General features: G+C 37.6%; 2 protein-coding genes across 3 annotated transcripts; both read right to left on the minus strand.

Annotated features, from left to right (window-relative positions):
- Positions 1 to 645: 645 nt before the first annotated feature.
- On the minus strand, positions 646 to 7021 carry LOC132132953 (sphingomyelin phosphodiesterase-like). The gene is made up of 6 exons (XM_059545575.1): positions 6541 to 7021; positions 5185 to 5960; positions 4201 to 4372; positions 3648 to 3724; positions 1627 to 1772; positions 646 to 1201 (listed from the first exon to the last, which is right to left on the minus strand). The coding sequence occupies exons 1-6, from the start codon at positions 6754 to 6756 to the stop codon at positions 813 to 815; spliced, it is 1776 nt and encodes a 591-aa protein (XP_059401558.1). The 5' UTR covers positions 6757 to 7021; the 3' UTR covers positions 646 to 812.
- Positions 7022 to 7381: 360 nt separating this feature from the next.
- On the minus strand, positions 7382 to 25216 carry LOC132132174 (integrin-linked protein kinase). 2 transcript variants are annotated; one of them, XM_059544481.1, is made up of 13 exons: positions 25041 to 25216; positions 22975 to 23249; positions 13965 to 14130; positions 13570 to 13665; positions 12667 to 12763; positions 12442 to 12525; positions 12231 to 12316; positions 12041 to 12150; positions 11393 to 11520; positions 11034 to 11155; positions 10308 to 10407; positions 9825 to 9955; positions 7382 to 9176 (listed from the first exon to the last, which is right to left on the minus strand). In XM_059544481.1, exons 2-13 carry the CDS (start codon positions 23061 to 23063, stop codon positions 9027 to 9029), a joined length of 1359 nt encoding a protein of 452 aa, XP_059400464.1. In that variant the 5' UTR covers positions 23064 to 23249; positions 25041 to 25216; the 3' UTR covers positions 7382 to 9026. The 2 variants fall into 2 exon arrangements, with proteins under 2 accessions (XP_059400464.1, XP_059400463.1); XM_059544480.1 differs by having other exon boundaries at positions 22975 to 23254.
- Between the last annotated feature and the right edge of the window lie 683 nt (positions 25217 to 25899).

Here is a 25899-nt window from a genome sequence, read left to right on the forward strand (position 1 = left end):
CTGCTCAATAAAATAGCTTTTTCAACAACAAAAATATATTCATGACAAACATTTGAACAGTACATGACTTAAATCTACAAACAAATCACCTTGAAAATATTTCTTTAATGAAGACCTTCAGACAATCCATTAAACAATCGTAAAATCCCGCTATAATTGCAAACTCATTTTCAGCAAGTGCGACAGTTCACAAAAAAAAAAAAAAAAAACAACACACACACGACCACAGTCTCTTCAGATAACATCATTCCATTACAAATTAAATCAATTGTGTTTTTAACGATAATAAACCATTATCTTTTACAACTGGCCTTCAACAGACTCCAGTGTGCAAACTACATGTCAATGCAGGAAGTGAGAACACAAAACACCTCTAAAGTGACAGACCACAGATCACTCGAGAATGACGCAAAACACACCAGACAACATAAGTGAGAATGAGAACTGAACAACATAAGTGAGAATGAGGACCGAGACATTTGAGCAGCTGTGGTTTTTCTGAGGCACTAACACACCACATGATTCAGTGAAGTCACTACCTGTTCCACTTTCAACCAATTATACTTTGGTTCTCTGCTCTAAATTACACATCTTCACAAGAACTGCAGATTTTTAACCCTATCTTGACCAGATGGCTTATGGCTTTTAATATCAACAATGTCCATATCAAGTCAACTTTTGATGATCTCAAGGACAAAAAGTAACAAATGCTACAAAAAGAAGTTCAAACGAAAGTGCTAAATGAATCAAGAGTCTGTGACGTCGGCGTGGTATTAAACCCATTAGAACTCTATGGCAAGTTTCATATTTTCTCAACACATTGTCTTCCTAACATCTCCGTGTAGCACTTTACAATGCGTTAGAAGGTCGTATCGTCCACTTTGCAGGAAGCAGATTAGTGACGTCTTGCAAGTGTCTGTGCAGGGCTTTGAGACGTGGCCTTTATGAAAGAGGTACCAGAAGCGCTGGAAGACACGGTCATCATTCTTCATGACTTTGATCAAAGCATCCATGTCTGAAGGGAAGAGTGTGGACAAACCGTAGGCCTCAGATGCACGGTACAGTAAATTCCATGACGGGTTGGGGTCAGGTTTTGAGCGCAGGTTATTGGCAAGAGTCAGGTTAAGAATAAAAGTCTCGTGATCCAAAACCATCCAACTGCTGCCTGCGTAGTTTCCATCCACGTAATACACACGATATCCTGAACATAAAAGCATATTACAGCAATAAGCCACCATTTTGTGTGAATAACTAAATGCTAAAATAAAAATTATATATATATATATATATATATATATATATATATATATAGACAAATATATTGTATATATATTGTATAGTGTAGAAAGCACTATACAATTAATGATTATTTTATGAATAGAAATACAGTATTTGTAACTTTTTTTGTCACTTTTGATTAATTTAGTACATAGCTGCTGAATAAAAGTATTACATTCCTGTAAATTAAAAAAAAAAAAATAAATAAAAAATAATAATATATATATATATATATAAAAATAAAACAAACAACAACAATAATAATGATAATAATAGTAATAATAAACTGATTTTACAATGAAAAAAAAAGACAAACACACACACCAACTAATATGGTTTAGTGAGTACCTGGGTTCAGGTTGACATAAGTGGTCACACTTGGGGCAATGAAAGCCACACTTAGTGGACGTGTCAATGTATCTTCATCGTAGAACATCTGAAACTCATCGACATGCGTGTGTCCAAAGAACTGACCAGTTATGGTGCTTTCATATCTGGGAAAAAAAAAAGAGAATTATAGAGCAAGGAACCAGACTGACTGCTAAACCATTAACCACTGCATTACATACACATCCGGGTACATATGGCAAATAAATACAATTATCTCGAAACCAGGCAGTTAATAGTCAACATGACTCATATTTACAACTTTATGACACTTGTGATCATAAAAGACACTGTGGAGCCGTTATGACCCCTTAAGCTGCAGTCACGCAGCTGTGCTGATTCAGCCACGGGTTATAACAGATGAAAGTGAACTCTGGTGTACAGTCGTGGCCAAAAGTTTTGAGAATTACATAAATATTATTTTTCAAAAAGTTTGCTGCTAAACTGCCTTTAGATCTTTGTTTCAGTTGTTTCTGTGATGTACTGAAATATAATTACAAGTGCTTCATACGTTTCAAAGGCTTTTATCGACAATTACATGACATTTATGCAAAGAGTCAGTATTTGCAGTGTTAGCCCTTCTTTTTCAGGACCTCTGCAATTCGACTGGACATGCTCTCAATCAACTTCTGGGCCAAATCCTGACTGATAGCAACCCATTCTTTCATAATCACTTCTTGGAGTTTGTCAGAATTAGTGGGTTTTTGGTTGTCCACCCGCCTCTTGAGGATTGACCACAAGTTCTCAATGGGATTAAGATCTGGGGAGTTTCCAGGCCATGGACCCAAAATTTCAACATTCTGGTCCCCGAGCCACTTAGTTATCACTTTTGCCTTATGGCACGGTGCTCCATCGTGCTCGAAAATCTATTGTTCTTCACCAAACTGTTGTTGGATTGTTGGAAGAAGTTGCTGTTGGAGGGTGTTTTGGTACCATTCTTTATTCATGGCTGTGTTTTTGGGCAGAATTGTGAGTGTGCCCACTCCCTTGGATGAGAAGCAACCCCACACATGAATGGTGTCAGGATGCTTTACTGTTGGCATGACACAGGACTGATGGTAGCGCTCACCTTTTCTTCTCCGGACAAGCCTTTTTCCAGATGCCCCAAACAATCGGGAAGGGGCTTCATCGGAGAATATGACTTTGCCCCAGTCCTCAACAGTCCATTCACTATACTTTCTGCAGAAGATCAATCTGTCCCTGATGTTTTTTTTGGAGAGAAGTGGCTTCTTTGCTGCCCTTCTTGACACCAGGCCATCTTCCAGAAGTCTTCACCTCACTGTGCGTGCAGATGCGCTCACACCTGCCTGCTGCCATTCCTGAGCAAGCTCTGCACTGGTGGCACTCCGATCCCGCAGCTGTATCCTCTTTAGGAGATGATCCTGGCGCTTGCTGGACTTTCTTGGATGCCCTGAAGCCTTCTTTACAAGAATTGAACCTCTTTCCTTGAAGTTCTTGATGATCCTATAAATTGTTGATTTAAGTGCAATCTTAGTAGACACAATATCCTTGCCTGTGAACCCATTTTTATGCAAAGCAATGATGGCTGCACGCGTTTCTTTGCAGGTCACCATGGTTAACAATGGAGGAACAATGATTTCAAGCATCACCCTCCTTTTAACATGTCAAGTCTGCCATTCTAACCCAATCAGCCTGACATAATGATCTCCAGCCTTGTGCTCGTCAACATTCTCACCTGAGTTAACAAGACGATTACTGAAATGATCTCAGCAGGTCCTTTAATGACAGCAATGAAATGCAGTGGAAAGGTTTTTTTGGGATTAAGTTAATTTTCATGGCAAAGGACGACTATGCAATTCATCTGATCACTCTTCATAACATTCTGGGGTATATGCAAATTGCTATTATAAAAACTTAAGCAGCAAGTTCCAATTTCCAATATTTATGTAATTCTCAAAACTTTTGGCCACGACTGTACAGCAGGACTGGCCATGCTATGTGTTCACAGAAAAGTGACTGACCTGTTCACTATATGATAGTAATTCCAACTCCAATTGCTCAGGCAGAGTCCCGGGGGGATGTGACCGATGATGTGGACCTGAGAAAGACCAGAGGAGATGGACAGAGCTTTGCTTAGATCTGGTTATTAAAACTAAACTACCCACCCCACCAAAAATAAAAAAAATAAAATGCTAATTAAAATAAGATAAACCAAGATTTTCGGTTTTGTTTTTAAAAAATAAAAATAAAAATAAAAGTTGTAGTCTGTTACAAAATAATTGAAGTAACATTTAGCTATAGAAGGATCACTGGCATCTAATATATAATGGCCAAATTCAAACAAATGTGCAACAGCTAAATTGCACACAGCACAAAAACCAATGGTCACACATCCGCTTCAAGCTGGTCTGATGCGAGATCAGTTGCCTGAATGTTTAAACCTAACCCACAAACACTAACGCTGCAACTTGTTAAACTGCTGCAGCAAGCAAACAGCTTCAACATCTTTTTGTTTTCTGTGTCCTTAATACAAGATAAGATGTTTGCTGGTTTCTTTCTGTAAATTTCTTGTACCTTCTCTCCCTTGTTCTCGGACTCTTGCAGTATGTGAATGAGCCACTGCAGCTGATCCGCCGGGTCTGTGGAGTTCACCATCAGCCAGTAGTTCTCTCGTGCACAGAAGTTCATGTTCAAAGACACCACCCTCAAACCACGCTGAACTTCCACTGTGTAAAACCCTCCATGCCTAGAGAAGACAAAACACACACACACATATATATAAATAAATAAAAGTGTATGTAGAAAATAATAATAATGATAGTAGTAATAATAAAATAGTTTAAAAAATATATTAAATGGTAATAACCACAATAACAATAATAGTAAAATAAGATGTTTAATTTTTCTTTTATGCCAAAAATCATAAGGATATTAAGTAAAGATCATGTTCCATGGAGATATTTTTTACATTTCCTACTGTATATATATATATATATCAAAACTTAATTTTTGATTAGTAATATGCATTGCTAAAAAACTTCATTTGGAGAACTTCAAAAGGCGACTTTCTCAGTATTTTGATTTATTTTTGCACCCTCAGACTCCAGATTTTCAAATAGCTGTACCTCTGCCAAATATTGTCCGATCTTAACAAACCATACATCAATGGCAATATTATTTATTCAGTTTTCAGATGATGTATAAATCTCACTTAAGACAGGTTTTGTGGTCCAGGGTCACATATTATATTACAAAAAAAAAAAAAAAAAAAATTAAAATGGCAATAATGATTTAATAAGATACATTCCAAAGGGGCAAAATATAACAAATGGCCACATGATTATATGTGTTTGTGTATGTGTACACACACAGTACACACACACACACACACACACACATACAGTATATATTTTTATTATTAAATAAGATGCATTCCAGGAGCATACATATCAAACAGTCACATGATTAAATAAAACTCACAAAAATAATAAATAACATTAAGAACAATTATTATAAGGACTATACAATTTTATAAAGTCTTTTCTATCAGTACTTTACCGTATCGTCTTTAAGGCGTCCTCTGGCAGCCAGGATGCCCACTCCTCTGCCATTGTGTCATAAAGCCAGTGGGACGACCGGTTCCCATGTACAAACGGAGGTGGGAAACTATTCACCGGTGTGCTCTCGTGATTCCCAACCGCTGGGTAAACGGGTACATCAGGCCCCAGGTGTTTGTGTATGAGTCTAGTGATGGTGACGAGCTCGTTCAGCTGTTGTGCCCGGGTCTGAGACCACACGTTGTGTGCTGGAATGTCTCCGGTCCAGTACACCCAATCCCATGGGCCAGATCTGGCTATGTTTTGGAGAAGGTTCTCAACTGTGCGCAGAGGCAGGTCACAGTCACCATACGTGCCCCAGTATCCGGCTCCAGTGTGCTTCCAACTGGCCCTTCCAGACTCATTCCGACAGCACAGTGGCATCTTACAGTCCACGAGACTGCCCTCAGCGTACTGCGCATCCCAGTGGATATCTGTAAGGAAGAGGATTCTGCTCTGTGGAGACCCCGGTTTAGGAGGATCGGGCGGTTTAACCGGGGGTTTGGGGACCCGTGGGAGGGACACATTCCAGGGGGCATAAATATCAAAATGGCCACATGTAGGTCCAACCAGTACAGCACAAGCCTCCGAGGGCCAGAGGAAGGACTCTTGGAGCGCACGGATGACATCGTCTCGGAAGAGCTCAGTGATATCTCGACATACTTGAGGCTCGGTCAGATGCAGTCGAACACAGGCCTCTCCCAAAGCATGTGCCACACGCTCCATGTTTGATTCACTCTGTTAATATGGTTTGGGTTAAAGCATAAAAATATGAATTATTATAAAATTATTTAGAAATGTAAAATATATATTAGTAAACAAATGTACTTAAAGATTATACAAATACATATTAAAAGTTATATATATATATATATATATATATATAAATAAAATACTTTATCATTCTTATAATAACTCTTATAATAATTCTTATAATAAACAAAGTGGTAATATACAAAAATAAAATCATTATACACATATTATATATATATATAATATAGTATATATATAATATAGTGTATTAAAAATAATCGGTTTATCAATAAAATCAAGATATAAATTAAGTATAAATAAAATGGCTATAAATAATAACGATAATAATAATAAACTGATATTATAATACTTAAACATTAAGGTATTTAAGACAATATTTTTGTATCTGAAATATAATGTTATATAAATTTTTGCCGTGTCTCAGTCTACCCTACTCTGTGATCGCATTTTGCAAATGACAGCAAATTATGCGACTTTCATTTCAACATAATGCCAGGGGAATTTTTAACAGACAATAACCAGATAAAGTAAAGGTTCGCCTCACCAGCAGCGCGATGTCAAGCATGGTGAAGATCGCTTTACACACCGCGCAGGACACGTTATGCCAGCCGAACCCAAGCTTAAACCGATCAAACTCCTCCACGAACCTCAGCTTCGCCGATTCTGTTCCTCCTTCAAGAGGGTGTGAGGAACCCGACGGCGCCGAAAATAATGTCCAGACTGTGAGAACCGCGCAGACCCCGAACACAAGACGCTTCATCCTAAACGCGTGATGAACTAACGTTACACTGCGGTAAACTCTCCTCAGTCTCCCGGCAGAACATAGGAAGACTCGGTCGACGACTCCAGGAAACCGTCTTTATTATTGAATATAAGTAGTGGTATGCTTGGGCTGTATGTATTAATAAAACAAGAATCAGAATACCGCGAATCCTCGTCTTTTAAGGTAGTCGTGAATAGTGATCTGTGTTTTGAGAAGTCCGTCAGTTGACTCTTTTGACGATACACGTCCCGAGCAGTTTATATACATTCAGCTGACGGATCACGTGACATACTGACAACACAGCTGACAAGTCACGTGCCAGGCCGATCGCTCTTGTAAAAATGAACGTAACAAAGATGATATTTTATATATTACCATGTAGTACAATAAATCGACGCTGGTTCTAATCAACTATTAAAAAATAGACTGTTCAGAGATTGCATATGGTGAAAAAAAAATATTTTAAAAGACTCTCAAAATTCTCTTAAAATTCTTATGAACTGAAATTGAAAATGGTGTCACATGCTTTAAAATATTTAAAGCTATAAGTGAAGCAGTTTTGTTTAAACATAATATTGCCATTTGGTATGTGTAAAATTCAATAAATTTTGTTCCAAAAACATGACCTTCAAATTTTACTCTTTTATTAATGTATAGAAGGCAAAGAAAGATGCAATTCACGACTCCTTCCCATAATACAAAAATTAATATTTAAAAGCGCCTTTTATTTAGAAGCAGCTTATACATCACATCGCAACATACAGCTGTCACTGCTCGATATTGTCATGTCAAAAACCCAATAATTTATTTTCTGACTAATTCATGAACACAGATTGAAGCATTCAGCATGGCCAAGACATTTTATTTGTTCTTATTTTCTTTTAGTAAACTTTCGTTATCACAATAATAAAATATAAACAGCCCAAATCTCCAAAATAAAGAATAAAGAAAAGCCACATAAAGTTCCATTAAAAACCTAACACAGGGTCAGAAAACAGTAAGCATAAGTTAGATAATCAGTCTGTTTGTCATTATCATCGCTGTTTGCTTTTCAAAACGTAAATAGAAACACTGAAATAAAAAAAGGATACATTTATGCATGTCAAGTATGCTTGTTTTCGTCTCTTGGTTTCCTATTACCCAATGGCTAGCTGAAAAAAGGAACACAGTAACAGAAAAATAAAGAAGTAAATAGATGTAGTGTTTAGAAAAAATAAAAATAAAGGCACTCATAGGCTCCCTAATGTATTGCCCATGAAAAAAACACTAATATATGTATACAGTATAAAAATTTCTCAGATGTAACATGCTTAACATGTAAAGTAAATTAGAATACAGGGGCAGGTGGGAGTGTTAGTTACATAACATAGGACGGAGCAAGCATGCATTTGTATGGATCAAGTAAATACGTAGATTTCTGGAGTAAGGATAGAAGACATGACTCGTGATGCACGTGGCAAACGAGTTCTCGCATTTGATGTGATGTGTGTAAATGGCTCTTTCTTTGAACTTATGGTACATTAATCTAACATCACATGTTTTTATAATATGTATCTCCCTGCTATGAGAGGGACAGTACAATCATGATATTATGGGCACTTCATATTTTGGTTAATTGTTGCGTAAGGCATAAAACTGGCATTAGCTATTGCATTATTGCACTGTTTTTTTTTTTAACAAATCTCAGGCAAACTCAGCCTATCGACTTTCATTTTCAGTGACAATCCAAAGAAAACGCACAGTGAAAGACAATGACACAATGCTTTAAAAATACTAACAGCGACTGTTTTACACACATTTGCAAATTATTTAGATTTTGAGCTGATGAAATGATCTGTGATGTCTTTTTAACGGAGTGAAATGAAGCAAGTAAGCAAAAGGATGGATAAAATGTGGGTGTGGATTTTAAAACTTGATTTTACTTTACATTCACTGCTTCGAAGGACTGTTGCCGCCACCACTTCCTGTTTAATGGCTATAGAAAAGAGGTTTGAAAGGATAAATGTTGCTTTGTAAACACTCACGAAACACAACACGAAATGGACTGATGAACATTTATATGCACAAACACATGTCATTATTCAATGATTGCATATAAGAATATAGGCGATAATGAGAATGTGGCTTTTAAAATGTTCAACAGTGTTTCCATAAAAGCATTTTTCTTTAGCAGAGGGCTACAGTGGCATAGAGCACTTTGGTGAGTGGTGAATTTTAAGGCAATACTGTGAACTCAGTGTTTGTGGGGGTCCTCCAGCAGGGCCGTCTCATTTGTCTTGCATCTTCTCAAGGATGGGCACAATCATGTCAAATTTGGGCCTCTTGGCAGGATCCTCATTCATGCAGATTTTCATAAGCTTGCAGATGTGGGGTGAAATGCCTGGCGGGATGGTGGGCCGCAGTCCCTCTAGTGCCACCTAATGAAGAAAGAAGGGATAGCCAGGGTCAGAAATTATTATTATTATTTTTTTGCTTTGAATTCACTGCAGAGGATCCACTGGTGAGCAAGTGATGTAATACTACATTTCTTTTTCAATGAACTTATCTACATCTTAAATTGCCCGAAGGAGAGCAAATTATCATTTTGGGTAAACTATTCAAGGGTCAATATTTGCATCTTTAAAGTGATTTCCTAGTGCATTTGAACTTTTGTTAAATATTTACATCAACCAATCAGAAAAGTAACAGTGAAAGGTTGGAATATTATAATAAAAATCATTGTCAATTACTGCCCTTGATATTGTAATAATTATTGGTAATGTTGGTTAACAGAATTTATTACATATCTCTTCAAACCGATTATCTTAGCAACAAATTTGTGAATACATTTTGTTCAGAAAGCAAGCAAAGAATATACTCCATGACTGAAGTGCTTAATTAGTTAACTGTTCAGCACTCACACAAGAATGGTGATGACCGTAATAATTTTAGTTTAACTGTATCTTGAATTTGGGGAGCATTTTTGTTTATTTTGGGGGAATTTTTGCCCCAAGCACCCCTACATTTCTGACCCTGAGGTCTTTTTGGTTCAGCTCTTGCTTTCCAAAGTCATATAATCTTCTCACCTTCATGCCGATCTCCATGTTTGAGAGGTCAGCGTAGGGCACCTCTCTGGTGACAAGCTCCCAGAGCAACACAGCGAAGCTCCACATATCTGCAGAGCGCCGGTTAATCTCCTCTGGCTTCTTCTGCAGGGCTGAGACGAGACGTGAAGCGAGATGTTAAGCTATCAGTGAATCAAAATGTCCCGTTTAAGGTGTGGTCACATTTACCTCGGTTCATGCTAAATTCCACAGGCAAAATCCAGTCATTTCAAAAGGAATCCACTGATCGTAAAAACAACTAAATGTTTCCCCATGCAAATTTCACAATGGGTTCAAGCTGGTCATGCAGTATTGCAGCACTGACTGATTTATACACCACTGGCAATAGAAAATGTTACTTTTTTTGCCTGAGAAAATTCATAGAAATTTCACTAGTGTGATCATACCTTAGACAAATAAAGTGGATGATGTAAAATCTTTAAGTGTGAAGGAAAGGGACAGTACCTTCAGGTGCCACCCATGCGGGAGAGTACATCCTGCCGGGACACTGGAAGGAGAACTTCACATCTGCCATGCTTATCCTGGCTGTCATGTCTTCATCAATCTGATGTCAATGAACCAATGAGAACAGATTCATTAGGATGTTAGCATGAAACAGTCAGTTAGGTAAAGCTTCAGAGAGTTGATGGTGTGTAATGGAATGTAATCAGTACAGCTATTAGTATTTTGAGAAGTCATTTGGTTGAGGCTTGGCTTTACTTGACCATTGTGCTTTTAAACTGATCGTGACCTTAACATTTTGACTTTTTCATGGGACATTACAGACCACTGATGTCTGTTACACCAAAATCTTAAGAGGCAATAAGAAAACCACTACCAAAGAATGTACTTTCACTGCATTACTCCACAATTTGAAACTCTGAACTAGGGACGGGATGCACAGACACTTCAGAGAACTGAGACTGAGAACCGTTTCTGTTCACAGTGGTTTATCCACTGAGACTAAATTTATGGAGGGCAAGTTCCGCTGAATCGGTTTCACAAACCATGACAGCAAATAAACAAACTTTGAACTTGTGTTTTGCAATCACCAGCTGACCCTGAGTATGTAAAGTCTGTGGAAATGAATCTAGAGCTATGCCCGTAACTATACACATGTTCTCCTGTAGAACAAAAATAGACACCCTGGAAACCAAGATTAGCAGGAAATGTCTGCTTTAAGTTCCTCACCATGACACTCTTGCTGTTAAGATAATGCCGAGGGATCATGGGCTCAAGTGTGTGCAGGAAAGCCATTCCACACGCTATATCCAAAGCAAACTTCACCGCTTGCGTCTGATCCACAACAAAGTCTAGATGGATAAAAGAATGAGGAAGATACAGGAGAAGGATTGAGTGGGTTTAACTTAAATTCAAGTTAAATTTAAGAATTAGGTTTAACTCCAGTCAGGAAAAAGACTTCCTCTTTTGTCATGTCCAGAATTTAAAGAGCAATTAAGCATATTTCTAACATTCAATAACATTCAAATGAAGCTAAAAACAAAACAAAAACAAATGGTCTGTGTGAGACAGTAACATGTTTTACTCACTGGTCCCCTCGTGAAGCACATTGTAAAGGGAGCCATAGGGCATCCAGTGTGTAATTATGATTGGATGAGGGGCGGGTGGAGACTGACACGCCCCCAACATGGGCAACACGTTTGGATGGGAGAAGATTCTACAACAGGGGAAACACCAAGGTGGAGAGAGACACATGAACACACAGAAACCACAGACCACTAACATGACGGAGACGTTTCACAGATTCAAAAGTTCACTAAGATCTTCCCCTTTTTTAAATGACATTTTAGCGGGAATAGATCACAATTTATTATCGCAAATTCTTCAGTCCTTGACAATCGTGTAGTGAAAAACTTTAGTTCCAAATCAGCCTACTTTGTGAACTAATCACTCTTTTGAGTCTAACTTAAGTTTTTTTTTTTCATTTTAGATACTTCAATACATCAAGTTAAAATGAAAATGGCAAATAATTAAATTATTAAAATGTTACCTAAATAATTGAAAGAAAATGTATTTAATATTTTATTTCAGTTATCAGTTTTTAAGGTTTTAGTTAACTATATTTACCCTGATTTGGAACGACATGATGCGAGTACATGATGACACTATTAATTTCTGGGTAAACTTCTGTCTTTTAATCTGTGTAATGCAGGCACACTGTACTGGCGGTTCATCACCTTAGTTTAGGATACTCCTCATTAAAGTCACGGCTCTTTCTTGTAGTCCATTCCCGCACATGCAGCATCTTGATCACAATCTCTGTGCCCTGCCAGCGGCCCTTCCACAGCTGCCAGGAGGAGAGCAGAGACATCAGTGTTGCCATAAACACTGGGAATAAATGAGTAGTGGTTTGGTAGATGAGCTCACCTCCCCAGAGTGGTTCTCATTGATCTTGGCCAGCATGGAAAGCTGCTTATAATCTACGCCAGCATGTTTATTTAGTGTGCCATTACCTGCAGGCATCATAGGAAAAAATATACAACAATCAAACCTTGCTATACACAGTAATGCTGAATGACACTAAAATGCTTTAGTATTATGAATGTAAATGAGAATCAGACGTTCTGAGGGTGCTTACGTGGTCGTGTTCGAGTGGTTCCCTTCCAGAAAGAGTCCTTGAAAGGAACTTTGGCCAGGCTTTGTCCCTGTTTCTCCGCCAGCTCTGATTCATAAACACAACAGAATTATTATGGCCGATGGAACATATAACAGAAAGAGACCTTTGAGTCTGTGAGCAAACAGGCCTTCCAACAAATCTACTGCGTACATTACATTTGCTACATTATTAAAGAAGAGAGTTTACCTTTCAGATGTGCAGCGAGCGGTGGTTTGGCCTTATCCAGTGGAGTTTCTCCATACTTGTTGCAGATGCTCACCTGAGCACCATTATTAACCAGATCCTGGAGAGAATATGAATGATAACATATTTAGTATGACTAAAATAACATTGTTATCTTTTGAACAGCACTGAATGTCAAATGTTTAAACATCTCCAAGGTAATTCTGCTCAAACGTTAAAGGAAAAAAGGTAATGTAGTGGTTGCCCTTTTCGAGAATCATTTATATACTATTTATGTTATTGTTTTTGAATTAGCTATTATTTTTATATATTTAGTTTCCATTTTAATTCTAGTAATTTTGGTTGCACTTGTAATTATTATTTTTCTATTTATTTTTGTAATTATCCATTTATTTCATTAACTAATTTCTTTTGTTGCTTTTTTCCATCTAATATTGTACATTATTTCCGCTGTCTTTCAATCAACGAAAGTGATTTTAATAGTTTTATTCTTAGTTAATAATAACAAGAAAACTGTTATTGATACACTAAAAATGAACTGGAACTATGTCAATAAAAATACCACATATGTGGTTAATATGACTAGCACTATATTGGTGTGCTATATTCCAGGTTTTCTGAAAACCTACTAAAGCTTTATGTGAGGAACAGACCAAACTACAAGAACCTAAACGTTTGAAAAAATATCTCTCTTTTACAGAAGAAAAATCATTTTATGTATTTTACTCACATATATTATCCTATAGATTCAGGAGACTACAGAAAAATATAGTGCACAAGAACCACTTTTATGATAATGTTATGGTGTTTGAAAGCTCTAGTCCCCATTCATTATAACTGCATGGAAATCAACATCTAAACAATCAAGTTTCTCTTTTTTCCCAGCAGAGGGAGCTTCAAACCAACCTCTGCCACCAGGTCGTGGGCCCAGAAGCAGGCGTAATGGAGAGGGGTGTTGCCGTGCTCGTTTGCTGCATTGGTATCTGCTTTACACTGGATCAGCTAGACAACACAAACCACAATATGATTCAGTACCCAAAACAGCAAATAATAAAACATCCATTCAAAATCTGTTTAATGGAACTAAAAGGTATAAAATGGAAACTGTCAGTTCCGTATTCCTTTTCGAGGGTTTAAAGTTTGCATGTGTGGATATTTTGAACTGCTGTTAGCAGCTGTGTGTTTGTTTACACAATCCCGTGACTGTTGTGGTCACTGTGGTTGCTCAGGTGCTGGTGTGTGTGTGTGTGTGTGTGTGTGTGTGTGTGTGTGTGCGTTTATCTGCTACAATCAGTTCGCACCTTGGCCAGAATGTCCCGGTGGCCGTGGCTTGCAGCCAGGTGCAGGGGTGTGTCGTCGCCGCGGTTCATGACATTGATGCGCGCCCCTCTCATGATGAGCATGTCCACAACACCTGAACGGCCCTCACGGCACGCCCAGTGTAACGGACTGAACCCGTGATCATCCCTGCAAGAAATAAACACGTCAGCATATTTAGTGTCAGTAGCATATCATTATCATCACATGCATATCTATTAAAAAAAGTTAAATTCTACTTTTATGCATTTGAATTTAAATGTAATATATTATAAAACAATCACTAATCACTGCATTTAAAGTATCCATCCGTTTAATTTAGATTATACATTTTTAACATAATAGTTCATGTTAAAACAGTCTTATATCTTGCCTGTTTATTTTATGTGTGCATCATGAAGTTTATTTTTTTATGTTAAAACTGTGTAATCCAACAGCATGGAAATTTCATATGCATTAAAATGCATACATCTTAAATTTAGGCCCAAATATTTTTTGAGTGCATACATGTTTGGAAATAATGACAGAAGTTTTGTAATTTGGGTGGACTTTAAATCAAGACACAGTTTTTTGCTGCAGTGTTTGGTGGTAAACTGTCTCCAGTCCGGCTGGTGATCCCGCTCTCAGCTGTCTGTCTCCAGCCAGTTAATTATAAACAGCAGTTAACTGGCCCTTTCCTTCAGATCATGTATACCCCCCTCCCGTTTGTGTCCGAGATCTGTACTCAGGCTTTCCTATTTCCTTTTCAAAACCACAGTAAAACTCGCACTTACAGTCAACGGTGACCCTAAAGTTACGATAACAACACTGAGATCAGATCAGAGCCTGTGCATTAGTGCTGCTACTGAGAGCACATGTGAATGAACCACATGGGGGTTTTACTATTAAACCACGGAACGCAACTGCTGATAGTTTGCTATAAATAAATGAAGGAAATGCAGCTTGTGCTCGTGCTCATCCCCACAGTAATTAGTTGTAAGCATTTGTCTTCAATAATGAAGTGTTTGTTGAAGGGCTGGGTGTGTGCACTACAGTAGGAAGTATCTGGGTAAATGATAAAGCCAGTAGTGCGGCTAAACTTAGGCTAGCTGCTGGAACTATTCAGAATGTCCGGCCGGATCAGATCAGATCAGACCAGACCACACACACACAGACACACACAGACACACAGACACACACACACACACACACACACAGACACACAGACACACACAGACACACACACACACAGACAGACACACACAGACACACACACACACACAGTCTTATGGTGGCTTAGTCAAAACTGAAGGGGTTAAAGACAAATAGACAGGAAGTCCTCTGGACAGTAAGTCCTGAGCTTCCCATTGGGAATTCCAGAATGTGCTTTATATCTGGCCAAACTGCACATTTCAAGGAAGGAAGAGAAAAAGAAACAAAGGAAAAAAAGGTTGGAAAGAATGGAAGCTAAACGGCAAAACTACAGGAAATTAACAAGAAAGAAAGCATAAAGTAAGTGAGGGAAAAAGAAGAAAAAGGAGAGTCCTAAGAGAGCTATCTGTGGTGACACTTGTCACATCACTTTCAGCAGTGCTCCAACACAGCGGAGGGACGGACAGCGGAAACCAGAGCTGGAAACACAGGAAATAATATTCCACGCTCTCTTCCACTGCTAGAAGCTCCCTCCCTTCACCTCTGTGAGTGTTCTGGACAATTCATATCCAGTTAGTTTCTCTTGTCCATGTAAGGACGTGAAGCAAGCACTGTTATCCAGCATACACACTCTCTCTCACACACACACACACACACACACACACACACACACACACACACAATGAACGTTTATGCCAACAGACTTACAAACGTATAAAGACAGACTATGTAAACAATGATATTGGAGTCACACAGCTGAAAGATTACGTCTTGAGAGCCTGCAGTTATATGATCAAAGAGTTGAAAAGCAGATATTCAGAGCTTCCTCTGGGCAAAAACTGTTCTGGGGTTTCATTCAGTGATGATTTAAAAGTACAACTCCACATCTGAGTTCAGGTTTCTACCTTTCAGCAACAATCTGGTTGAGTGAAAGCTCATACTGAATTAGATCATAAACCGCACATCAGTGAGGCGCCACAGTCTAAAACTGTATCTGAGCTAACAGGCTTGTGAAGTGGGCCAGAGTGACATATGTGACAGGAAATGTAACAAAAACATTTTTTTTTTATAATATTGTTAACATTTAAGAGGTACCTTCCGATTTAAAAACAGACATTAAAACGGGCTGTATAAGTGTTTTATTTTTAGACAGTATAGCTAAACACAAGAAGTTAAAATACAGCTAATATTTTTAGCAGTAAATAATTCACCCCAAACACTGAAAATGCTTCTCATTGGCCTGAGCTTCAGCAGCTTCAGTCTCTGTTTTAAAGCCACAGAAACAAACACAGCCGTAACCTAGCATTTAGTTTGCTTCAGTCTTCTGTTCTTCTACTATCAATAACCGCTCGGAGTTCCCGTCCAAACATCAAGAATGAAAAACAGCCACAAAGTGGGTCAGTTCCTCTTTGAGTCACAATTTGAGAGCAGACTCACAGTCAACTTAGATGGCATTCACTACTAGAGAAGGACAGATGCAAAATTTTGGATGCTGATACAAATATCCGATCTGCAAAACAACTTGAAACACAAACAATGTAACAAAGTATTCTACAAACCCGATTCCAAAAAAGTTGGGACACTGTACAAATTGTGAGTAAAAAAGGAATGGAATAATTTACAAATCTCATAAACTTATATTTTATTCACAATATAATATAGATAACATATCAAATGTTGAAAGTGAGACATTTTGAAATGTCATGCCAAATATTGGCTCATTTTGGATTTCTTGAGAGCTACACATTCCATAAAAGTTGGGACAGATAGCAATAAGAGGCCGGAAAAGTTAAATGTACATATAAGGAACAACTGGAGGACCAAATTGCAACTTATTAGGTCAATTGGGAACATGACTGGGTATAAAAACAGCCTCTCTGGGTGGCTGTCAATGTGGCTGTCAAAATCTTACTGTTCAAAAACTTTTGACTGGTAGTGTATGTCTGTCTATAGTTTGAAGTTAAAGATATTAATATTAATTATTGGAGTCTGAGACGATTATTTGACAATGATTTCACATTTCTTGTTTGTATGAAGGTTAAATACAAAAATACATTTTAAACCTGTATTAATTTCATTCATCTGTTGAACACAAGAAAATAAAGAAATAGAAGATATTTTGAAGAATGCTTGTACATTGCTGGTAGCCATTGATTCCATAGTATTTTTTCCACTACTATGGACGTTAATGGCTACCAGCAACTGTTTGATTACCAGCATTCTTCAAATGATCTAAGCATAAACAACGCCCGTGTATGTCTGCTATTTCCTGTCTCCACCCACAAACACGTTAAGGTTGTAAAATCTCAAGCCATGCTGAAACTCCTCATGGCCCTTCAGAAGAACTGAATCAAACATCCACTCTTCTTAAAGGATCAAAATCATTGTATTAGGCAACCCACATTAGGCAAAAGCGAAAGGCGAATCCCTTAGCTGGAATTTTTCTATTTCTGGAAAAGGAGAACACTTTGAGACTGGTAAGAAGGGAGGGAGAAAGCGAGACAGAGAGAGAGCGAGAGAGAGAAGTGACACAGAGAGGACCGTATGGCTCAAGTCAGCATGCTTTGGTTGGTGAGCTCATCGTATGGAAACTATTCATCCCAACCATTTCATTTTAGCCCAGACCGTTCCCTCCTCCCCGCCTTCTGAGTCACAAATTAGACATAGACTCCAACTCACACTGGCCTAACCGGCAGATTTGTAGAGGATCCATTGCTGTTTAGAGTAGGGAACGCTAAGCTTATGGTCTTATTTTTTTGGTTTTGTGCTAGTTGAGTTAGTGTTTCCCCCCTGCTGGCAGTTTCTCTAGTTAGTCCAACATTTCCTTGACACATAATTTCAAAGTCACAACTTCAGCCATGTGAAGAGCACAAGAGAAACCTAAGATGGTGATCTACATCAGACGCTTCAACTAAAGTAGCCGCTGCTTGCAATCTGCTGATTCTGTGCTGAATCGGCACTGGTGAACCATTCGTCTCTGACCCGTTCGGCACTGACGAACCATTTGTCTCTGACCCATTCCTTTCAGTTATACATCTTGTGGCTGACAGCAAGAGATCCATCCAGATCAGAATCCTTAAAGGTTCTTGGAGATCGACCAGGACGTTTTCCCTTTCTTTTATGCTTCCCAGCTGTTCGGGGATGTATTCATGAAGAAAGGAGGGTCAAGGGTGTTTGTGAGAGGGAGTTTGGCAAAGGTGGAGGTATTTGAAGAGGGTGCATGGCTCAACTCTGTGTATGCTTTACACCATATAGGGCTAGAAATGGAATTCTGTTCCTCAACACGTGTGGAATGTTTTTCATTTAGTTTGTAAGACGCATATTTCAGGACTTATTTCTTTAAAACTAGGCTAACGACATTGTTTCACAGGAGGGCTGCACAACTAAATCCAAAAGGAAAAGTCAGTATTATGTTATATGTTAATTTGTCTGAATAAATTATACATAAAAAAAAAACCTCCCTGGATTTTACAGAAAAAAAATAAAATTAAAAAAAATTAAAACCTATTTTAAGCTTTGGATACTAAATATAATATACACATACTGAAAACATTTCCTAAAACTCGTGAAACTTAACTTTGAAAATAATTTTAACTAAGAAATAGCCTAAACATACCTAGGCACCACAATATCATACATTAGAAATGGCCATTTTTCTAAATATTGTATTTGAATATTTGGGCTCATAAAAAAAACAAATATCCAAATATTTGTTACTTTAAATGACATTTATCGAGAAAGATGTTTAATGATCACGTTTTTGTCACCATTTCTAAGGAAGCTTATGATTAGGCATTACACACATCAATGTTACGTTATATCACATGCTTCTCTTTTTAGTTGAAAATGTGTGTAAACTAAAAATATAACAAAAGCATTCAAGCGCAAGCAGAGCAAACGGATAAAGTAAAGCAAATTGTGCCACTTACAGTGCAGAACTTACATACACTCTAGTCGGACTATGTTTGTCGTGTTTATATTGTCTCACATCATGTTAATAAGTGGTAAACCTTTATATCTATACATTATTTATACATTTTTCAAATATCGGCATTGGCCGATACGTTTTTCTGCTTGGCCGATGTGTTCGAGGCAGGACGTTTATTTTGACGGCGCTGAGAGCGGCAGCACCTGAGCGCACACAGTGCTCACAAACTCTCTCTTGTTTACTGTTGTCATTAACAGTTCTGTCTAGTACGGATAGAAGTCTGTCTAATAATCAGATAGAACGGAATTAATTTATACAAAAAGTATTATAACGACTGCCAGAGGTGGAAAGAGTACAAAAATATTTTACTCAAGTAAAAGTACCATTACATTATTGAAATTTTACTTAAGTACAAGTAAAAGTACCAGTCTAAAAATCTACTCAAGTAAAAGTAAAAAGTAGCTCATTTAAAATTTACTCAGAGTAAAAATTACTTAGTTACATTTTAACAGTGGGAGGGAGTCAAAAATGGGACAGGCCAAGGGTGTCAAACTCAGTTCCTGGAGGGCCACAGTCCTGCACAGTTTAGATATAACCCTAATTAAACACACCTGATCCAGCTAATCTAATCATTTAGGTTTATTTGAAAACTACATGATATGTGTGCTGGAGCAGGGTTAGAACTAAACTCTGCAGGGCTACGACCCTCCAGGAACTGAGTTTGACACCCCTGGGATAGGCCTATTAATCTCAAACTAGTTGTTTTTAATTAAAGGAATCAGTTATTTAGAATAATAAAACATTTGGGCTGTTACCAGGCAAATCAGTATCAACAAACTCATCTTTTAATGCAGAGGAAATGCAGAAGATTCATTGGAAGTGGCATTTAGATGTATTTACACACTGTTTAGTGCAGGACAAGAATGCATTTAACCTGCAGTTACAAATGCATGAATAATGTTTTGATATACAAGTTGAATACTCATTTGAAATGATAAGAAATTAATTATTTAAAAAAATCAAAAGATACTTTAAATGTGAAATTAAAATGGCCAGTATGTGTCAGCAAGTCACTGTTAATAAGTGAGTCATTGCGATTGAACCGAATCATTTAAACGGTTGATTCATTCAGGAACGAAACACTGTCACGTTGCTCAGAGACGCAAAACTGTGCTTTGGTGGCTGTGTTTGGAATTATTTTCTGTTGTAGAAATAGAGCTAAAAAAGACAATATGGTGTCTAAAACGCAAGTCTCTTAATTAACTTGTTTACTGAACTGTTATATATATGTATGTATATATTCATGATGATTTTTGGAGGAAAAGATGGCATTCTTTGTGTGATTTTGATTTAATATATGAAAGTATATAAATATGTGAATTTTCTGCCCCTATATCTTCAATTTTGTGATCATTCTAAATGCATTTTAGGAGACTGAATCACACAGTGAAAGAACGCACTATAAATGCGCGCGCACATCATTAAAACAAAAATAGCACACTCCTCACCACTGTCTTTTTGGCTAATTTGTGCAAAACCTCTTGCTAAAATGTGAAAGCTTCATTTTAACCACCAATGCAACGATGCAAATATTTAGCTTACCTCTACATTCTTGCGAAGGGTTGATATCTTGTCGAGATTTTATAAGCTGCTAGTTTGGTCTTCCTAGGCAAGTACAGCTTACACTGCATAATAGAGCATACATACAGTATGGCCAGGGGTTCACTTCATTTCCTTCGAGTTAAACTTCAGAATATGACAGGGTTTCGTTTTCAGCGGTGTCTGCACCACTAATGCCTATTTTGTCCGTCTGCATCTTTCTCGTGATTTTAGCGCCAGTTTGCCCTCCTGCCCATTATTTACTGCGCCGTGGTTTCCAGGGAGCGATTTATTTTTTTTATTTTTATTTTTTTTACTCAGTAATTAATGCGTTTTAAAATGTAGCGAAGTACAATACTTCAAACAAAATATAATTAAGTAAAAGTAAAATTACAGATTTAAAAAATTACTTTAAAAAGTATTAGTACACAAAAAAGCTACTCAATTACAGTAACGCGAGTAAATGTAATTCGTTACTTTCCACCTCTGACGACTGCTTTTATTTATTATTAGTAACAGAAAGGCAAACATAATAATACTTTCTCATTTTGCTGTCAGCATTAAGCAAATATGCATTTATATAATTTAAACAAATCTTTGAATGGCTAAAGCACATTTAATTTCACAAACCTTGCCAACTTAGTTGAATCCAGCTGTGAGATCTTGTGAAGTGTGCATTTTTATCCAGCATGATCGCGTGTTCTCTGTGTGACGTTGGTCCGAGTGAATTTAATGTTTAAAATTTCAAACTCATGATTTCAAATTAAACTGTGCTTTATGCTTTTGCCCGCTGTCAAATTCATGTCATTGTTATGTCATGCTGTATGTAAAATGAGGGTTACCCTGGCTTTATTTGAAAAATATGATTCCCAGTGCACACAAACATCCCAGAATACTAAATGTGCCCTTATGGTTACAGTGTTTACTTCCTTTTAAATTATATTTTTATTAAATATTTATTTATTTGCGAAAAATATTTTGTCATCCAAAATATAAAGTATGTTAATTTTTCACATTTATTTTTTATTACATTATCAAATGATTTCAAATTTCTTAAATACAAAAGATTATAATTATATCAGTTCATATCGGTTATCGGCCCCCTGCTTTCCGAGGTATCAGCATAGTCAGACAAAAACAATATCGGTCGACTACTAATGTTAATGTTGAGAAAAACATTAATATCCATATGAAAGTTGGCTCCTCAATCCGATAACAATGAGAATGTTTGACGCAAAAACATTCCAGAGACACAAAGATAAATGTGTGCCAAGCAGAGTTTCTTACAGCGCTTTGTGTTTTCTGTTCTTAAACAACGAATGAGCTTTCCTCAGTCGACTACTGTTTGGATTTCATGTGATTTCTCATTGTGGTGGAGATATTATGATAACTCCGTTTCACTGATTCATTTGATCCAAAGTAAATTCTATTTTGTAAGATCATTTAGTAAGATAAAAATAATTCTGAACTTCGTGAGGCAGATGATGACATTCTATAATCAAATACAATCAACTTATTAACATGCTCCACAGCGTCACCAGAGCAACTAGTTATAACTAACTTTTAGTTTACGTGCTTAGGATTTATCATGCATTTCCTGCATTTACCACCAGCCAAGCAACACGTAGTAAAATTTTATTAGTGTTTTTATTTTTCAAAGAATAATTACAGATAGATCATTCGACTATTTTTGCATACCCGTATTATATATACATGAAAATGATCTCTTCTGACCTAGGTCACTACTTAGCAACTGCCCAGAACACCACTGAAACCATGAGGCACAACTTAAAAAAAGCACTTAGAACACAATATGACGGCATGTTTTGTATGGGTGAAAGACCTTGTTTTTTCTGGTATCAAATGTTAAATAGTAACAGCAGAATTATACAGGAATTATAACCTAGTACTGAAATCGTCAATGCCTCAAAACCATCTGATTTAGATCTTAAAGTTGTGTATGCCACGACAAGCTAAAAAACTGAATGAAATCCACAACACAGATGAAAAGTGATACAATCTACCCTCATTGTCTTTCTGAGTCCCTGCTCCACTGCGCCCAGGGATTAGGAGACAGATAAAAGTAAGGGGTGAACAAAGGGACAAGGCCTGACAGAAGATCCTCACAAACAGGACAGTTTCTTCACAATACATTTTGAATTTCCCAAAGTTTGGAGGGGGTGCGTGGACACCAAAGAATCCACTCCCTACTGACAGCATCCAAGTTCAACTTTGACAAACATGTCTCTACAAGCACACTACAATTTACCTAATAACAGCTCTGACTAAATTCATATTATGACTCAAATTCATACAATGGTCAAAAACACACTCACCCCTGGTTTAGGTCATTCTCTGTGTTGTCCAACCAGAGGCGGACGGCTACCGCGTTGCCTTCACGGCACTGAGTGAAGATGTCATCCATCTCGGCACCCTCTCTCCTCTCACGCTACCGGAATCGTTCGTCCCCTACCAGGAGTGTCCTGGGAGAGGCGTCTGATGCTGCTGTACCCTAAAGATGACAGGCGAGGGTCTGAGAGAACATCCAGCCACGGGAAGGGTAGATGGGACAGTCTCTTCACAGCCTCAGGGCAAGTGTCTGGTGTCTGCGCTACACTGCAGAGAAACGAGAAGAAGGAAGCTCAGATGAGCTGTCTTGAACACAGCTTGCACATAACATACTGTCACAGTTCAGGTCACCAGGGAACAGTGACTAAAACACAAAAATAACAAGTAGTTTCAAAGAACAGTTCCCCAGAAATGAAAAGTTCAATTATCTATTAATTTATTCATTATATAATTGGAAAGACTTTATTTTTTCCTCATTAAAAAAAAAAAAAAAGTTTATAAAACTATTTCCAAAGAAGACTTTATAAATTATATTTATGAACTACTAATACATTAAATTGAAACGTACCGTTTAAAATGCATTTGTTGTAAAGAAAATAACACATGACATTCTTTAGAGTCATTAACTTAAATTACATTTTTCAAAACCACGTGAAACCAAACTAAAAGGATGAAAAAAAAATGCCTTTTCTTAATAATGGACACTACTATTTTTCTTTAATGCTCCACAAAAGAACAGACATACATATAATATACAAGTCACACAGGTTTAGGATGATATGAGGGTTAATAAATTACAAAATATTAATTTTTGGATGAACTCTTCACTTCAGGTTTATGCAAAGGGTTTAAATATTTGTTCATTGAATGCTGATAGCTGATGAATACTTGTGTAATTGTACAGGTTTTGGCCTGTTATAACACACATATCACTCCCTTACAGAGTCAAAAACAACCCTCTGCCAACAGAATGCGTTTCTTTAATACTCTGACATCACTCATACTTCAGTTAAGAGGTCTTCGCAAAGACCCGTCTTACTCATGAAAAACTACTTGTCTGTTTTATTAGAGAATTAAAGAAAGAAATACTTTGCAAAGTGAATTGAGATGGGATACAGGAGAGATTTTTTTTTCAAAACCAGAACAAATACAGTCATAAAGGAACTGTATTCAGAACTGCGTTCACTTAGAGAAAATGACAGACAAATTAGATAAGAGCAGGCTGCTATTGATTCAGTTAAATATGCATCCGCTCACAAAGACACTGCCAGGTACACATGATAGTTAATACTCACAGAAAGAGGAAAATAATTAAACACACAGAAAGAGACAGACAGGTCTACACTGAAAAAAGAGAGTTTAAACAGACGACAGGTAGATGTCAGATTTTGTTTCAAATGACAGACCGACAACAAGATATCGAAATATAATTAAAGCAATGCAGCTGGACAGATTGAATGGTTCAAACAAGTTAGAAGGGTGTGTATATGGATGAACAGACACAGGTATGTTTAGACAGAGAAAAGAAAGTCTTCAAACAGAATAAGATGACAGACATATAGATAGACAGACAGACAGACTCAAATATAAGTTACAGATATACACTTCAAAATGAAGCGGGCGAGTGTTTGTTCAAGAAGATTGAAAGAAAGCAAGATTGACAGAAGGCAAGACAGATGGCTAGCTAGATAATTGCAGCAGACAGATTTACAGACAGACAGACATACAGGTAACGTACGTGTGTTCTTCTCTCAGTAAGTGACATTAGCCGCGCAGCTAACGGACACTCCAGTCAAAAGAGTGACTAAAGACTTTTAACTATGGGTGAACCAAAAGAAAAAAACGCACAATATGAATTATATCTTACTTAATCATGCACAATGAAATATTTTTTTGACTCCACACTTTATTTATGGCTATACAACAGTAGTGTTGTACTGTTGTAAGCTAGAGCGCTAATGCCGCTAACGTTAGCAGCAGACATATAACGTTACGCCCACAGTCACTGGACACACGATTCTCACACTCAATCGATCATAACAACCATCATTACCTGTTTATATGGCCGCTTTTTAGTTGGAGTGAACCAACGGTGATGACTGGGACAGTCCGGACCGACACTCTTCTAGCGTCCACACCCTACTACTAGAGCCCGAGTTTGTGATCTCCTCCCCGCCGACAGACACACACTCACTCCCCGCTAATTACACCACCGCAGCGCCCCCGTCTGGAGAGTGAAGAAAACAAGCGCCTCGGGACACGATTTTCTCACCCTCCGGATTATGCCTGGGGTTATGAATAGGGTTTAGGCGTCGTGACGTCATTACTTGGCGTGGCCGCGACGTTGATGGCCTCCTTTACTGCTACTCGGACCACTGCGCAGTGTTTAGACGTACTCCCTCTCATCCGTGTGTCTTAATTTGATTAATTAAAAATCTATTTCAACCATGGTAAACCGTTGCTGTATTGTGGGGTGTAATAGCGCAGCAAGTAACTAGTACAAGTAGTTAGAGTAATATTATTACTTTTGCCGTAACTAGTAGTGTAACTAATTACTGATAAGAAATCAGTACAAATATTACAGTTACCTTCATAAAACAGCTTGTTACTTAGGCTAGTTACTTTTGATGCCTCAACCCCTACTGATTTGAAATCCAATAATTCCTAGATTTATTTTCACGATTCGTACAGGCACATGAAGTCACCAGTCAGTGCACCAGGAAAGCTTGGAATATTGAAAAGCTTATATTCAGGGGATGGAAATACTGCAATTACACTGATTTTGTCAGGAGAAAAGCTGATCTGAACACATCATGCGTAAAATGCGGTGTTACTTCACTCTGGCATTAGGCTACATTGCTTGCCCACCCACACCCCTCTGATCCCGATATATTACTATAATTAAAAATCGT

This window comes from Carassius carassius, chromosome 49 (assembly GCF_963082965.1).
Source record: "Carassius carassius chromosome 49, fCarCar2.1, whole genome shotgun sequence".
NCBI lineage: Eukaryota > Metazoa > Chordata > Actinopteri > Cypriniformes > Cyprinidae > Carassius > Carassius carassius.

Excerpts from the sequence above, each read along its gene's own strand:
- LOC132132953 (XM_059545575.1), bottom strand. The coding sequence starts at position 6,756 with ATGAAGCGTCTTGTGTTCGGGGTCTGCGCGGTTCTCACAGTCTGGACA. Across the intron at positions 3,725-4,200 it reads CCGAGAACAAGGGAGAGAAG|GTCCACATCATCGGTCACAT; the intron begins GTACAAGAAATT and ends GGTCTTTCTCAG. Across the intron at positions 1,773-3,647 it reads TACTATCATATAGTGAACAG|ATATGAAAGCACCATAACTG; the intron begins GTCAGTCACTTT and ends TTTTTTTCCCAG.
- LOC132132174 (XM_059544481.1), bottom strand. The coding sequence starts at position 23,063 with ATGGATGACATCTTCACTCAGTGCCGTGAAGGCAACGCGGTAGCCGTC. Across the intron at positions 14,131-22,974 it reads GAGAATGACCTAAACCAGGG|GGATGATCACGGGTTCAGTC; the intron begins GTGAGTGTGTTT and ends TATTTCTTGCAG. Across the intron at positions 11,156-11,392 it reads TGTGCTTCACGAGGGGACCA|ACTTTGTTGTGGATCAGACG; the intron begins GTGAGTAAAACA and ends TTATCCATCTAG.